General features: G+C 35.8%; 1 protein-coding gene across 1 annotated transcript in view; it reads left to right on the top strand.

Moving 5' to 3' along the window:
* The window catches only part of LOC148945369 (cGMP-inhibited 3',5'-cyclic phosphodiesterase 3A-like), a 287673-nt gene that overhangs the window by 235017 nt on the left and 35462 nt on the right, over positions 1-17194 (top strand). The window contains exon 13 of the mRNA XM_089098771.1: positions 14919-15086. Coding sequence (XP_088954897.1) covers positions 14919-15086 — 168 coding nt within the window. The remainder of the gene's footprint in view (positions 1-14918; positions 15087-17194) is intronic.

A 17194-nucleotide genomic window follows, 5' to 3' on the forward strand; every position in this document is an offset into this window, starting at 1 on the left:
TAGTATTACATTATTCCACCAACTCAATTAAACATCCAACTCAATCCAGAGATTTCAACTTCAAGGAAAATCGGGGCAAGCAGCTTAACAACTCTTTTCTGTAATGACTGAAGTTGAACATGTAAGTAACCTGTGCTATTGACTTGTGGACTCTATATAAGACGAACGTTTTTGAAAATCCGTCTGATGTGTATGAGGTAAGTCGCTTCAGTTGTGCAATGAAAAACAAACCAATGCATTAAGGTAAGTATTGCTGAATTTGCATTTTTAAAGATTGTCTCAACATGGACACTGAAAGAGCCGTCATCGGAGAATGTGACACCTAGGATCTCAGTAGAAGCTGCACATATGTACAGTGAAGAAGGACAGACGAAATCTTTCCTCAGGGAATTAAAGCTAAGGATTTTAGTTTTGCTCATTGACTTGAAGACTATAAATAGCGTATTGATCTCTAAAAACGTTAATCATAGCATCGCTGAATAGGGACACTGAGTGAGAGTTTTCAATGAGATATTTCAGGATTTCTGACAGGTCGTCTACGTACTTTAATCTCTCTTCAAACTTGGAAAGGAAAAAGTTCATCACTGCAAAAAGTAGCAACAAAAATGAGTAAAATGGGAACATGTTCAAAATCGCAATTTGTCCAACTTAACGGCAACAGAAACCTAAAACTGGAGGAACTTGAGGGAGAAAATTAGTTATATGTTCCTGGTTTGTTCAGAAGTGTTCCTAAAACATGGTGCAAATTGTACTATAAAGTCCTATGGATTTACAACCTATGCACAATCAAGCAGCAAGGTAAATTAAAGACGCTATATGTTTCCAGGCTATCAAAATAGCGATATCCTTGGAACAGCTTGGGTATCAGGGGGAAATTGAACCTCAAATTTTAAATTTCAGTGACAGGGCAGAGTTAAACCAAATGACACTCTTTGCATCCAGGTCGCCAAAATAGCACATCTGCCATATCCCGAGAACGGCTTGAGGGTGCTGAAACTTTCAAGAACTTTTGGAAAAAGGAGGAGGAGATTGGGGCAAGGGTATGTCAAATTTTCTTTTGGGGGAAGGTCTAATACAAGGCAAATACAGTCTTGTATTTGCTCCACAATAAAAAAAAAAGACACTATGTGTTGCCATATTATCAAAATGGTGTATCTGCATTATCTTGGGCATGGCTTAGGTTATCAAGTTGAAAATTTCAGTTAGTTTTAAGGGGAGGGACAAGACAACATTCAACTATGACTCGGGGAAGAGCTTAGAGGTAAACCAAAAGAAACTCTGCGCTTTCAGGCTATTAATATACAATATCTGCGATATCTCAGGAATGGCTTGAAGAAGGGAAATGAAACTTTCAGGTAGTGTAGGAGAAGGAAGGGTGAGGAGAAAGAGGACTTTAAATTTTATTTTAATGGAATGGCTAAAATTACTATCAAACCGATCCACTTGAACGTTTTTGCACTTAAAGTCTCTTTGAAAATTAGAATCTATTCATGTCTTAGCAGCTAGGTAAATCAAAGGCATTTAGTAAAGCACAACTTACGCTTTTGCTCTCAGAAGGTTTAGGGGGTGGTACCCCTACTTCTTTTTGTGGTAATTTATGTTCGTTAATTTCAATTTCTGTTTGTTTTTGTGTTCATCTATTGATCTGTAGCAGGATTTGCTTTCTTTGTATCTAATGTGATTATTTATTTTAATTCCTGTTCGTTTTTTTCTCCATGTGTTTATTGATATTTATTTCTGTTCATTTTAAGTTTGAATTATTATAAGACTTCGTGTCTACTTGTCTTAGGTTGTAATATGGCTCTTTAATTTTCTTTGAGAAACTTCTTTTTCCGACAACATAAAAAAAAAGTATTAAGTAATTACAGTAAATGGCTCCTCAACTGTCCCTCCCGAGTCTATAAAATGTATTTTTAGGAACTATCTATTGGCATTGGGTATTTGCATTAAGATATCTGCATCACTTACTTAATGCAAATTGGTGTGTCATTTGGTCAGTCATTTTGGATTATTTATATTTGACATATAGCTGATGACTTTACAATATCTTAGGTACGAAATAAAGGTGTTTTAAGCAATCTCAAAACGTAATTCCTTTGTAGATGTAAAGATCTTGTTAAGTAACGAAGATCTTGTTAAAGACCTTGCATTCATTAAATTTATTACCTAGTTTCGAACATTCGATTTTTAAAAACTATTCTTGGAAGCAGGGGCAGATACAGGATTAATGTTTGGATGGGGGTACTGATAAGAATGTGACTCCCCCGTTCGTATTTTTTCCCCTCCACCCCTTTACTTAGTGTAACTTTTGACTTTCTTGGGGGGGAGGGACATGTGCCCCTAAAAGCTTCTCCTGGATCCGCCCCTGACAAGAAGTTAGATATACTTGGCTTTATCACTTTCATGCCATCTATGGACATCCAACTCATTCCAAGTTTCTTGGCGTGATTCTGCTAAAATTTTGAAGTACCAGGTCTTTGGTTGCAGCTTTTCTATTGACGCAAAAGCTGACTGACTTGTTGACGTTTTTAGTACAGAAAACTAAATGTACAAAATTGGGTTACGTCTTTTGACACTAACTACAAAGTATTCACATTCATTTGAAATGTTTCCGTTCCTCTCAGCAAAAGATTTTTCCTCCATTGCTTGCATGTAATTTCTCCCAAATTGAGGTTGCATATCTTGGAAGAAAATCGATAAGATAAAGCAGATACTAAGATATGTACAGTTTTGCGTGCTTCTGATTCTTTCTTCCTGGCCACAGATTATTTGTTATCAGTCGATGCGTATCTCATAAGGAAGAAGCTTAAGGGGATAAAACGTTACGTAACTACTGTTGTAGTGATTCGTTGCATAGCAACGTTACTTCTAGTACAAGTTTTTCCCTTTGATATTCACGTTTGCCGCTGCCATATACCTCTTGCGCTGGCCTAAAATAGAGTTATTTCTTCACTGAATAGCGTCAGTAGCTCACGCTAAGCTGCCTGGTGCCACGTAATATCAACAAGAGTTTTCCAAAATGCAAATGGTGCTCACGTTAACAACGGCAAAATTTATAAAAACTGACATGTGAAAAACTCAAGTTACTTTGTGGAGTTTATGATGACTTTAATTTATTCAAGTTCAAGTTCATTTAATTTCTCATTAAATCACTACAAGACAAAATAACACTTTTACAATATGAATCAATGGAAAAGAAAATATTTACAGAGGGTGCCTACACAGTGAGTTATACTCGAAAACAGGCACCCTAAAAAAAAAAAGAAAGAAAAGAAATAATAATAATAATAACACATGATGAAAAGAAATAATAATACGCTAGATATACTCGGAAGAAAATGAGATACCACACTGAACCCACAGCCCACACCTCAACAACATGACAACATCCGGGTGTCACCGGCCAACATGACTTCAAATAAATAAATAGTTATCTATAATTACTTATTAGATATAGTTTGAATTTAGCTTTAGAAACTGGAATAGAAAAACGCGAATCTATATTACTTTCATAAATATTCCAGAACTTTATTATGGAATTTTTTGGAGAAAATCTGGATCTGTCAGTTCGAACTCTTGGGGAAGGTAATTTGGCTGAACTTCCTCTTAAACACTAATTATTCTGGACAAAAGAAAGTAAAGAGAATTTACTAGAATTTACAACCAATGGTAATAATTCTTTTATTTGTTTTAGTCTGAAAAGGACACAATGTACAGGAAGGACTAGATCAACTGGCAATATTCTTAAAAATGTATAAAGGCTCTTAGTAGGGGATTTATCGGGGAGGGAAGATGGGGAAGGAAGGAGTGCTTTTAACGGACGAAGGGCATTATTTTGAAGACGTTGAAGGGGCTTAATTAGAGATTTGAAAGTATTTAAATAAGCAATCGAACTATAATTAAAACAAAAATGGATTAGAGAATAATAAACTGACTTAAGAGCAGGGAAAGGGAGGTGGAATTTTAGATACCGCAGTAACCCCACACTGCTTCCTAGCTGTATCCTTAGCCTATCAAGATGAATTTTTCAACATAAATTTTCATCAACTGTTAGCCCTAGGTACTTAGAAGACTCCTTCCTTGAAATGGTAACGAGTTCTTCCTTAAATAAGACAGCTATTTGGGACATCAAAAGTATAGCATCAGAAATTTGAAAAAGGATGATAAAATGGGTCTTCGAAGAATTTAACACCATGAGGTTGTCAGAAAACCACTGCAATAGCTTCTTTAGACCAAAACAGAGGTTTTCTCTGACGGATGATTCATCTGAACCTATGACGGAATTAGCCGTGTCGTCTGCTAATAGTAAAGCAATTCCATCATCGGTGATGTTATCTGCGTTTTGCAGTTGCTTATCCATATTTAACCCCCCCCCTCCACAAAAAAAATCTATCTGAATGATATCTCTGTGAGAATTTGAATGAACTCTTTAAGAATCTGACAGGTAGATAGAATATAAACTGCTAGTTGCAACAACGTGCCGATTGCAATCCACTTGAACCAAAAGGTGATGTCTTGGTCTGTTTGAAGTATATGCCATTAAATGAATAGGTAAGTTTTAAAAATGCGTATTTTTCAAATGAGCAATTTTCATTACCTAAGAATTCCAAGCTTTCATCAGCATCATCAAAATAGCATGATCTACAGAGATTACGGCACGCTATTTTTTATTTTTTTTTGTCTGGAAACTCGCTAGTACTAACAGTAGCTTCACTGGTTTTACGAAAATAAAACAGTTCCTTTTTCGTGATTATCTAGATTGTGGAAATGGTGCGAGATTGTTTTGGATACAGCTAAAAATCAACTGATAGTGCTAGATGTAGTATTATTGTGCTTCTATGAGCAATGAAAGAGTTACAACGGTGCGTAGGTACAAGGAAATACTATGTGTCTCAATTTTCACGGATTTCGCAGGAAAAGCAGAAACCCCAATAACTATTATGGAAAAACAACTACATCCTTGGTAACTTTGTGTTAGACATGGAGCTCTTTTCCATGGAGTCCGTAAACCATCAAAACTGTTTAACTATAACATTTTCCCCTTTAAAAATTAATTTTTGATTTTTCCACTGGAAATGGTTTTATTTTTTCACAGGGATATTCCTTTTCAAGGTGGTTTGATTATCGCACTATTGCTAAATCTAATTCTTAAATTTATAGAAAACCTGAACAAACTAATAGATCCATTTACTTTCATTCGAATGATCCTCCACAATATAAAAGGGGAGTCACCATTTCGATAGTGAATCAAATTCTAAATATCTACTAAGAGCCGTTGGTCTAAAAACTGTCAGATTTTTTTTGGAACATTGTTTTTGGGAATGGTTACCCTATTGCATTGATAAATGATATTTGCTCTTAAAGGAAAAAAGGAATACGAATAAAATTCAAACACCATCAAGTACAGAGTATTCTGGAAAACCGTAAATTATAGTTCGTAATCATCATATCCCAGAGATTATTACCAAAATCTCATAATTAAAATCATGTAATTGAAATTATGTAATTTTTATTACTTTTTTATGGCTAAATAACCTCGAAAGTGTGGACATTGTTCAGTCTTTCAATTCTTCTTCTTTTGGTAATATTGTAGAAACACTGTCTTGCTAAACTAGCTACAACACAATTCTTATTTTGTATTATCAGATTAACTCCATTTCATGTTACTGTTAAAGAGCTTTGAAATTTTGCTTTTTTAGCTTCAAAATGTTCTTTCGTTCATTTAAAGTTCATGTAATCTAGCATGCCCACCTTTTAAAACAATTGCGTATGAAATGTTGCAGTGGAGTTGTCAAAGGAAAATAATATTGCCTCGACGTTGTAAAAGAAGATGGCGGACTATATGGGAAAAGTGGATGGAAGAATGTAAAAATTTTGAAGAAGCTAATGATACTTGGATAATAAAAGAACCTTTAATGAAATTTTTTTTTTCGAGAATTTTTTTCCTCTTGTTAGTGTTTCTGTAAGACACTTCTCTCAAATATTTTAATCATTCCTTATTTCTTCAAAATGAGGAAAAAATCTCGCCACTTTTTCGTGGTTTCAAGACACGTAGTTAATGGCTGCCACAGTTTGATGGGAGACTGAGAAAAGTGATTTTTTCCTCATTTATATCTTGGGCACTTGAGAACAGTTAGATGGACTGAACTAAAACTCAAATCGAAAATGTTAGTAGTTACGTAGTTTCTACCTGTAACCAGCCATATTCTAACCAACGACATTTTTACACCAGTTTCTTCTGAACTTCTTTTATTGATCCGTATGGCAATATTTGTACCTCGCCTCTTGTCTTTCAGGCTTTGTCTCTTTTTTAAACCTCTTGATAAGGACTTCTCTCCTCATCCGTGTATCCCAAGGGGTCTTTAATATTTATTCCTTGCAGCTTTCCAAAACTTTGGGGATTTATTTCCCTAATGAATAATGAATTTTAGTTAATGCTTTGCTTGTCTCTTCTAAAGGACTTAATATCTCTGGCGGAGAATTATTCGCTAGGGGACTTCAATTTGAAGCTTTTTCATAAATATAGATACTCATAATTATTTGGTTTTATAGTCTAAAAGTTAAAGGATTATTTTGGCAAGTATCAGAGTGTATCACATAAGAAGCTTGTATCTGAACTTATGCTAGAAAAATAATTCTGTAGTTTTGTTTGGACTATAATATACCAAAACTGTAATTAGATTGGAAGCATCTTGTGTTTGTTTTTTATGTGACTTTAATTGATTGCTCTTTTTCAGTTTATCTCTAATTGCACGAACACGCTTGAATATACAACCAAACAAAATTGTCATAACAGATTGGACTGGAGTCCTTACAGTACCAAGGACAGTGAAATCTGATTTTTTGAATATGTTAAGTGGACACTTACATAACCATATATATCTTAAGGAATTAGGGAAAACTAGGAATTCGATTTTTAATGGAAAAAACCCATAGACGGGTATGCAGTTATTGATAATAGCAGGCGCCGAATTAAGAGGGTGTAGCTTTCCTTTGAAGGGATGGTTGTCTTTGGGAATCAACAGACTGTTTTACTTTTGTTGGGAATCAACAGACAGATTACTTTTGCTTCTGTATTTTTGTGGTTTCACGTTGCAACACTGACGAAAACACGGGGCTAAAAATAACTTCATAATTCTGAAATACCCAAAAGACAGGTCATCGAAAATCGTGGTTTATAGGTAGGGCTAAGATGGGTTCAGGATACAAAAGAAATAGTAAGACAAATAAAAAGAATTGTGTATAGGAACTGCGTCAAATCCCACCAGTATAAAATCTCCCGTTGAAATCTCGCTCCCGGAAATGTCCCTCCCTATGGAAACCCACCCCAAGCATAATCCCCCCCTCCCCCCGACAAATGTCTGTATACTTCCCAATAACAAATACTAAACGCAAGCAATGGACAAATTTCATAATTACAGCCCTTTCCCCACAGGCTATGGGGGGGGGGGGGGCATGTCACCCCTAAAGGCATAGCTATTGGATCTTTCAACTAGGCTGAACAAAATGACTATCTCCAGATTTCGATTGGACGACTTTGGGGAAAAGGGGGCATGGGAGGGGGCTAGTTGCCCTCCAATCTTTTTGGTCACTTAAAATGGGCATTAAAACTTATTAATTTCCGTTTGAATGCACCCTCTTCCGATCTTCTGGGATCATTTGCTCGATAAGATCACCCCTAAAAAAAAAAAAAAAAAAAAAAAAAAAAAAAAAAAAAGGCATCCGTGATCTTTCTTCTGGCAAAAAATACAAAATTCCACATTTTCGCTGATAGGGGCTTGAAACCTCTATAGTAGGTTTTTTTTTGCGCAAGTATTTTTTAATACTTGCAAACTACTAATTGCAAGTAGTTTTTAACTCTATGTATTTTCCAAAAAAGAAAATCTAAACTAGTATATCCCTCCTTCTCTTCTCTCAACAAAAATCAATAGGAAAGCTAGTCAAATAAGTTGTCTCGCAATACAAAATGCCCTGTGGAATAAAAATGGAGATAAAAAGAACAAGATGAGTCTTGCAAGAAAGCAACAGAATCGTTAACAAGTGATTCCCATTTCTGAAGAAGCTTCCATGAAAGAGAGTTATTTATGCTTGAATATGAATTCAAATCACAAAAAGGTGTAGCATACAACATTAGCAGTGCCCACCTGTACAAGAAAAGATCACGGATGCCTTTTTTTTTTTTTTTTTTTTTTTTTTTTTTTTTTTTTTTTTAGGGGTGATCTTATCGAGCAAATGATCCCAGAAGATCGGAAGAGGGTGCATTCAAACGGAAATTAATAAGTTTTAATGCCCATTTTAAGTGACCAAAAAGATTGGAGGGCAACTAGCCCACTCCCATGCCCCCTTTTCCCCAAAGTCGTCCAATCGAAATCTGGAGATAGTCATTTTGTTCAGCCTAGTTGAAAGATCCAATAGCTATGCCTTTAGGGGTGACATGCCCCCCCATAGCCTGTGGGGAAAGGGCTGTAATTATGAAATTTGTCCATTGCTTGCGTTTAGTATTTGTTATTGGGAAGTATACAGACATTTGTCGGGGGGAGGGGGATTAGTGCTTGGGGTGTGTTTCCATAGGGAGGGACATTTCCGGGAGTGAGATTTCAAAGGAAAATTTTATACTGGTGGGATTTGACGCTTCTATTTTCTTTCGTTTTCATTCAAATAAACCTACTGCTTCCGCTTGTCACTCGAACTTTTTTTTCTATAACTGCAGATGTAGCTGCATAGGCAGGCAACATCGACTCGTTGTAGTTATGGGGAGCAAATATTTCTTTTCCCTAAAAAGCGTGGAGCTACTTCTGATTGGTTGAGGGTAGGAGCGGGCTTGCACAGAACAAAAGCAAAGTCCAACTAGAAGGGTCACTTTTTTATGACTCCTTCATGAGTGTGTTTCTAGACTATTTTCGTTCGATTGGGGTTGGTCACGACACTCGGAGAAGGAGAAAGAATAACTTGCTTCGAAGTTTCACCAGTCGGTAAACTACTGTCCTGTTTGTTGAAATCATTTTTTGCAGACTTGACCGAGCCGGACAACAGTTGTCCGTTTGCGCCTGCAAGAAGTGAATTGAAAAGGGCAACAGTTGTCTCACCACTCTTACAGTATCTTGTTGGGAGAAAAGATTCTACTGGAAACGGATTGCGAGCGACACCTCGCCTAGTAAGCCTTGTCTGTACTTGACGGTATATTCTTGCCATATCCTTACGGGATGATGTCCTGGCACAGATGAAGCGCTCAAGAACCTCGAATGCATTGATCCTTCTGTTGCTTTGTGCAGCTTCGGAAATTACGCAGTAATTTACTATATGAGTAGATTGCAGTTTATCAATATTGGTTGTTTTTGGTGCCTGACAAACAAGAAACTGCCGTCAATACAAAATTTGTTTTCACCTTGAGATTTTTGACACTAACTGCGGTGATATTGACCGAGTCGCTACTTACCCATTTTCCTTTTCTCCGCGCACCATTTGTTTGATGCGCATCATCGTTGTAACAGTTTCCATCTTTAGCCTCTTCCAAAGCTTTGTCTTCATGTTTGACGAAACTGAGAACTGCCGTTCTGACTCAGCAGATGAACGGGAGAGACAGCACAGCTGCAACATAAATTCGCAAAGATCATCAAACATCGGTTCTCCCCTACCATCTTTCACCAACTGACAATTTTCCAGCACATATCAGGTTCAAAAATGTCACTAGGTCCATTTTTCGCAAGGTTTATCTAGACTCAATTTCTGACCACTGCACATCAAGGATGTCTCTTTTTCCCTGTATTTTTCTATCAGCATTCTCCAACCAATTTGGAAATTGAACCATGAGTGGTACCAGTGTTCTGACTCAACCGCTCAAAGCAACGGCAGGATCGACGCACTCGAGGTTCTTGAGCGTTTCATCTTCGCTGTCGAACCTCTTGGTGATCTGCCCGCAGAGCTCTATATAATATGACATGAATTTTTTTTTTAATTTTGCAAGCTGCAGCAGAAAACGACTGTAACTAATGACACCCAGTGTTTAGCCCGAGTTTCAATTCGCTCGGAGGAAAAACTATACTCTGGAGTATCTGATCCTCTAGGAAGAGTTTCAAAACTTCCTCGTGTGCAGCCCTTTCTATCACACTGGGCTTCACAAAACACTTCAATAGCGAGGTAAATGTAGATCTGGTACTATTCAGAATACTGTGAACGCGAACTGCTCTGTTCTGAAAGTCCAGGTGAAGCACATTGATCTTTTTCAGCGTGAAAGACAGAAAACAAAGATATGCTTTGCAGAAGGGATCGTTCATGAAACCATAAATCGGCCTTGCCTTCTCCCGACTAGCCCTATCAGTGTCAGCGTTGTCAGATTGATCACCCAGGAACAGAACCAAGGTACTCCACTGTTCTAACATCCTGTAAACCGCTGCTTCAAGAGACAGCCATCGTGTTGCACTGATGAACAGCAGCCTGTGTTTTGCAATATTTGCAAACTCTTGAAACTGCTCATACTCCTTGACCGGTTTTGGACTAAAACCAATATACTGTACTAGGTCTCTAATAAAGTCTTCACCCCTTTCGGGTAAGAGTTTTGAAGCGTGAGAATGAGCACAGTGGCAAGGAGTGATAGAACAGCCTCAGGTAAACAGGCGAGGCACCTGTTCTTTGAGTATATAATAAATGTTTCCAATACTTTTTTTTTGCAATAAGTTAAAAACTCATTATTTATTGCTAATATTTTCTTTTTCTTCTTAAAATTGCATGCATTGCAGGAGCCATGTAACAGGTTGCATTGCAAACTTGAAAAAAAAACCGTATAGAAAACTTTCCAGGTAGTATTTTCTAACCTTTCAAGGGTCAAGCACCCCTTGGAGCTACCTATTCCTGGGTATAACAGGTTCAATATGACTGGAAACGGCTTCCAGATTGCATAAAACAGATGTGTCATGACGACAGAGGACCTGAAAATAAGCGTATTTTTGTCAATTGTCACCTGCACTATAGGCTATCTTGATTCCCTCGTGTTTGAACCATTTTTCGATGCACATCACAATAACAGGCCTATTGTATGTTTTACTTACATTGGGAGGAAACAGCCATTAGAAAAATCACTTATAATTTGTCTGGAGGATTCAATAGTTGCACCCATTTGAAAAAAAAAAACACAAAACACTTCATGGGTTAGTTTTTCCTCCCCCGTGAGGACTTACCACACCAGTGGGTGCTGTACATCCTTTTTTGTTCAGTTTTTTTTACCATTTTTGAGCAAGAATTGGCCATGCACCCTTGTCCTTTGGACGCACCTATCATTGTATTCAAAACTGTCATTAAAAATAAACTACTGTCTGCAGAATCGATTCCTCAATAAAAACGAAATTTTCTGGTTATCCACGCTTCAGATTTTCAAAGCTCCATGCGGTATACTGATCTTGATGAAGAAGTGAAAGGGACTGAAACTGAAGCCATAGAATAAAAAATATCCATTTAGATAGAGAGAAATGTTCAAATTTTTTTTCAACTAAATTAAACTTAGCACAAAAATCATTTAACATTTTTTTTCATAAATCTGGCAATTTTACTAAAAAACTTACTAAATTTAAAAAATTTACTAAATTTGATCTCGATTTACTAAATTTTCTAACTCGGGTCCGTTTTTACTAAATTCAGTAAAATTTTACTAAGTGTGGCAACACAGTTAAAGACGCATTATGCCCGACTGGTTGGCATGAAAGGGCCTTACTGACTGGTTGATATGCTTGCTACAACGGCTGATTTATTTATGCTTGTCTGATTTAGGAACCTTTGCCGTGAACGTCATACTTTTAAGTTTTTGTTGTGATTTTTATTTATGTTCCAGTTTTATTTTTTGTTCGTGGTGTTTCGTTACGATTCAAATTATAGATGTGAAGTTTGATGCAGCGTTTTATATTTACGGAGATGTTTACCAGTCAATTTTTACAATTTTGTTAGATTTAAGTGTCAAAACACTAAACTGACATTTAACTTCTTTTTTAAGTCACTTCCTGAAAAGAAGGATTTAACTTTAGGATTTAAAAGAAGAAAAATATAATGAGAACTTGTTTGTCATCGAATACTGCGTAATCTTTTTAGCAGTCTGTTCGACTTGTTAATTCTTAAGTTTGCCTGTGAACAGTTCATAGCAACTATCTTCTTTTAGCACCATAGAGATAGGTTTTCATCTTCCAGAATCAGTTATGGGAATTTTTTAAAATGTCCAGAAGATATGTTTACAGGTAGTTTTCAAAATATTTGACAACAACTTATCAGATGTGAGTTCAGTTTTGAATAAGATCATTTTGGAAATGAATTCAGTTGATTCTAGTAACCTGGTTAGTTTAGCAAGTATCATCAAATCTACGATTTTTATTCGGAGTGGGGTCTTGGGTAGCTTTTTAGATTTGGCAAATTTTGATCAACGTTGTACTGAATAAATCGCTTAATTTAACACGGCTGCGTTAAATTAATTAGCTGCGTTTAATTTATTAATGCGGCTGCTCGTAGCAGCTTTTCATGGCATCTGGCCGCTAAAGAATAAAGAGAAGAAGGGTGATTTCGAATTCTTTTTTCAATAGCTCACAGTTTTAACATGATGAATCCCTTTGTTGTAAGTTCAGTGATAATTGCTCTACGGTGCAATACAATTATCGTAAGTTCGCCCCGTGTAGTGAATGTTTCTTCAATGTTTTGAGAGTCTGGCCTCGAAAATCGTACTTCCGAAGCACCCTCATTTACCAATTCTTCTGTGTTTTGAAGTAAACCTTCGTTTAAGTCGCCTTCGTGCTCAAGATTCACGCATAGACCCAGAGTAAGAACAAATCGAAAGGAAATTCTTGTCGACTCTTCAGGTTTCTGCTTGCAGGAAAAAAGGGTATTTTAAAGACGTTTCCTGCCATGACCATGCCCAAGACATCTTCTGACCTCTTAGAGGCTTAGACCCTGTGCTTTTATGTTAGTAACTAAGATGATCCCCCTCTTTCCCCACGAAAAAGTTATGACCTGAAATGGCGTTTTTTGCATGTTTTTATCTGCCTGGGCTACACCTTATGGTTTCAATAAAACATTACCAGACAGTTTTCATTATGCTTAACATTTTTTATACAATATCTATAAAGAATCTCCATTTAAAATCGCAAAGTTGTGAGCTGAAATGGCGTTTTTTGCCTTTTGTATCTGCCTGGGCTACACCTCATGGTTTCAATAAAACATTACAAGACAGTTTTCATTATGCTTAACCTTTTTTATACAATATCTATAAAGAATCGCCATTTAAAATCGCAAAGTTATGAGCTGAAATGGCGTTTTTTGCCTTTTGTATCTGCCTGGGCTACACCTCATGGTTTCAATAAAACAATACAAGACAGTTTTCACTATGCTTAACATTTTTTATACAATATCTATAAATAATCGGCAATTAAAATCGCAAAGTTATGAGCTGAAATGGCGTTTTTTGCCTTTTGTATCTGCCTGGGCTACACCTCATGGTTTCAATAAAAAATTACAAGACAGTTTTCACTATGCTTAACATTTTTTATACAATATCTATAAATAATCGCCATTTAAAATCGCAAAGCTATGACCTGAAATGGCGTTTTTTGCATGTTTTTATCTGCCCTGGGGTACACCTCATGGTTTCAATAAAACATTACAAGACAGTTTTCAGTATGCTTAACATTTTTATACGATATCTATGAACACACTCATTTAGGTATATTTCTTAGTAAAGTTTTCCCCACAGGCCTTGTCCAGAAACATACTTTTTTGTATCCATGAGAAAATTATAAATACCAAGAAAATATGACGTCAAACTAAAACCTTCCTTGACAATAAACTATCGAAATAGGTAACCTTTTTGTTCGTCACTTGTCCCTACCTTTTAATTAATTACGTATCACATACTGGAAAAAGCCTTCTAATAAAGAACATACTAAAGGGAATCAGGCGGTGGAATCTTTCAAATATTAAATCACCCTCAGAAAAGTAATTTTCAAATGAAACGTGTGTTATGTCATCTCTTGTCAAAAGACATGTGTGATATCATCATCTTGTTTACTAAGATATAATTTTTTTGTCAATAAATGGATTTTTTTTTAATATTATGTTTTGATAGTTATAAAAGCACGGGGATATAGTAATTTCTTTTCAAATGAGCACTTAAACAGCTCTATATGATGTTCCAGTGCCCCACTAGCAGTGGAGTAAAAGAAAAAAAAGAGAAGAGGACACCTCAGTGCTACCCATGCAAAAGAGTAATTATCTTTGTTGTTCAAGCCAGGCAACTATGAGTTTCCCGGCCATAGCGATATGGTTTCCGGTCATAGCGATTCCAATTATGTACTTTTTGTTTCGTTTTGACTCCATTTTTGAGGGTCTTCATTCCTATTTTTCGAAAGTCCCATAAATTGGTTTTCGATATAACATATCTCTATTAAGACTAATTGAGATAATAGTTACCATTCCTGAAGCAGTAAATGGCGATTTTTTCTCACTAGCCAGTGTTTTTAAAACGCTGTTTTTTAATTTTTGGTTACTATGGGCCTTGGTTCGTTCTTTACTAGGTTGCAGCTGCTGCTCCAACCATGAAACCGTCGTATTCTGTCAGCTCCTGCTGTTGAGTTTTTGGATTTTTATTTATATTAAAAGAATAATTTTTCTTCTGAGAATGTTGGCTTTGTTAGTGACCTTAAAATTCTAGAGACCGTTGTCCATGCTTTTGGAAGAAATATTGTTTGACTTTCCCACTGAAATTTTCCATCCCGACAGCTTATGTATGAACTAAAATTTCCATCATGATCACCCTCTCACACTTATCGTCCATAATTAATTTGTATTTTGGATCATTGACGATCACTTTTGTTCATATCGTAAATAACTGTTGTTGCATGTTAGTTGAATATTCTCTGTCGTATCAACGACTTAAGCTATTTTCCTTCCAGGTGATGAAGAGATGGCACTAGGTCTCCCGATCTCTCCGTACATGGACCGACGGAACCCACAACTGGCTCGCCTTCAAGAATCATTCATAAATCATCTGGTAGCCCCACTTTGTAACGCTTATGCAGCTGCTGGTCTTCTTCCTGGCACTTGGGATGATTCGCCAGATGGTATTTAATTAGATTTCTGTTCATTTTGTTTTGTAAGCCGTATTAGTAACTCTATACTGGTAGCAATCAAACATGTTCTAATTCTGCAAAAGCCTCGACCTAGTTTGGAACGCAGGAAAAAAGATTTTGGCCTTTTCATAGCTGGATATATAAAGAACGAAATCATGGGAATCAGGCATTAAAGTCACTAAATATGACATCATACCCAAAATATCAATCATCTTGTATACGAAGATATCGCTTTTGTAAAATATTATCTTTTATTTAAATATCATGTTTAGCTGATTACAAAGGAAATAGATATAGCATTATCCTTTCAAATGAGCCCTTAAACAGTTCTATTCGATATTCCAGTGCCCAGCGAAAAAAAGAAAAAAAAGAGCACACATCACTAATACCCATGCTAAAAAGTTATTTTTCTTGTTGTTCACGCCAGGGGGCTGTAATTATCCTGTTTAGGGTTTGGCAAATGTCGATTCCAGTGGTTTACTTTCTGTTTCGACCTGACGCCATCTCTGAGGAGTTTCTGGTTATTTTTCTAAATTCTTGTAAAATGATTTTCAAAATAACAATTTACTATCAAGAGTAATCGAGATAGTATTTGTTATTCCTGAATCAGCTAAAAATTTCAATTTTTTCGCACTAGCCAGTTTTTGTAAACATGTTTTAAAGTTTGTGATACCTTGGACGTGAAGGAAGATTTGTTTTGTGAGGAATGAATAGCGACAGTACTAAAAGGATTAAAAAATAATAAGGCTCCAGGTGCTGATAGGGTGGTAAATGAGTTTCTTAAATATGGTGGCTCTGAGGTTAGAAATAAGTTAAAGATTATAAATATGGTTTTTGAAAAAGGGGTAGTACCTAACGATTTTAGGAAATCCTTAATTAAGCCACTTTATAAGAAATGTGATAAAAATGACTGTGGTAATTATCGAAGCATTAGTCTGGTCTCTGTAGGTAGCAAATTACTTAGTCATATGATACTTTTTAGACTGCGAGATGCCGTAGACATAGTTTTAAGAGCAGAACAGTGCGGTATTACAAAAGGTAGAGGATGTATCGACCAAATTTTCACTCTTAGGTTAATTATTGAGAAGTGCCTGAGTTGTCAAACACCTTTGGTCCTCAGTTTTATAGATTATGAGCAAGCGTTCGATTCTGTTGATAGAAGAACTTTACTAAAGGTTTTATCCTTGTATGGTATACCAGACAAATACATTAAAGTGATTAGTGCTATGTACGAGAATAACACTGCTGCGGTTAAGGCAGGAAATGAGTTTAGCAGCTGGTTTTGTATTATATCAGGAATTAAGCAGGTTTGTGTTTGATCCCCCTTTATATGGGTTAATTAAAAAAAACTTTTCCACAAAATAAGTTTTTCAAAGAAAAGTAAAGAACTCCATTAACCAAAAAATGAGAAAAATCAAATCAAATAATCTACCAAGCGTGAAACTACCCTAACTACCCCTATGCCTTCCCAAGGCCAGAACAAAATTTGCACTTTACTGAAAAAAATATAAATGTTTTTACTTTTATAAATTTAATAAATCAAATAATATTAACATTTTGATTACTAAATATCAGTATATGTATATTAAACTGGCAATGCACATTCATTTGTATTTTTTCAGTAAAGTGCAAATTTTGTCCGGCCTTGGGAAGGCATAGGGGTTTTGCGCCCAACTTAGGGTAATTTCTGCTTGTTTTGAGTTTGACTCTGTTATTTATTGTAATTTCTGTTCGTTTTGGGTTTCATTTATTTATCGATGCTGATTTGTGGTAGTTTCACGCTTGGTAGATTATTTGATTTTATTTTTGATCATTTTTTGTTTAATGGGGTTCTTTACTTTTCTTTGAAAAAATTATTTTGTGGAAAAATTTTTTTTTAATTATTTTCTGTTCGTTTTATATTGACATATCTTTTCAGGGAAAAATAAAAAAATACCACTTTAAATCTTTTCGTTTTTTAAGACTTTATAGTTTGGCCTTCTAACTGTATGCTGGAGAAAAATTTTCAGCAATTTTTAACAACATACACCCTTTTAAAAATCTGAACATAAATAGTAATGTTTAATGTAGTTTCATACCTCCTGTAGTTGACCTGAAAT

The sequence above is a fragment of the Artemia sp. Qi Xiang Cuo genome, chromosome 13 (genome assembly GCF_049724085.1).
Source record: "Artemia sp. Qi Xiang Cuo chromosome 13, ASM4972408v1, whole genome shotgun sequence".
Lineage (NCBI taxonomy): Eukaryota > Metazoa > Arthropoda > Branchiopoda > Anostraca > Artemiidae > Artemia > Artemia sp. Qi Xiang Cuo.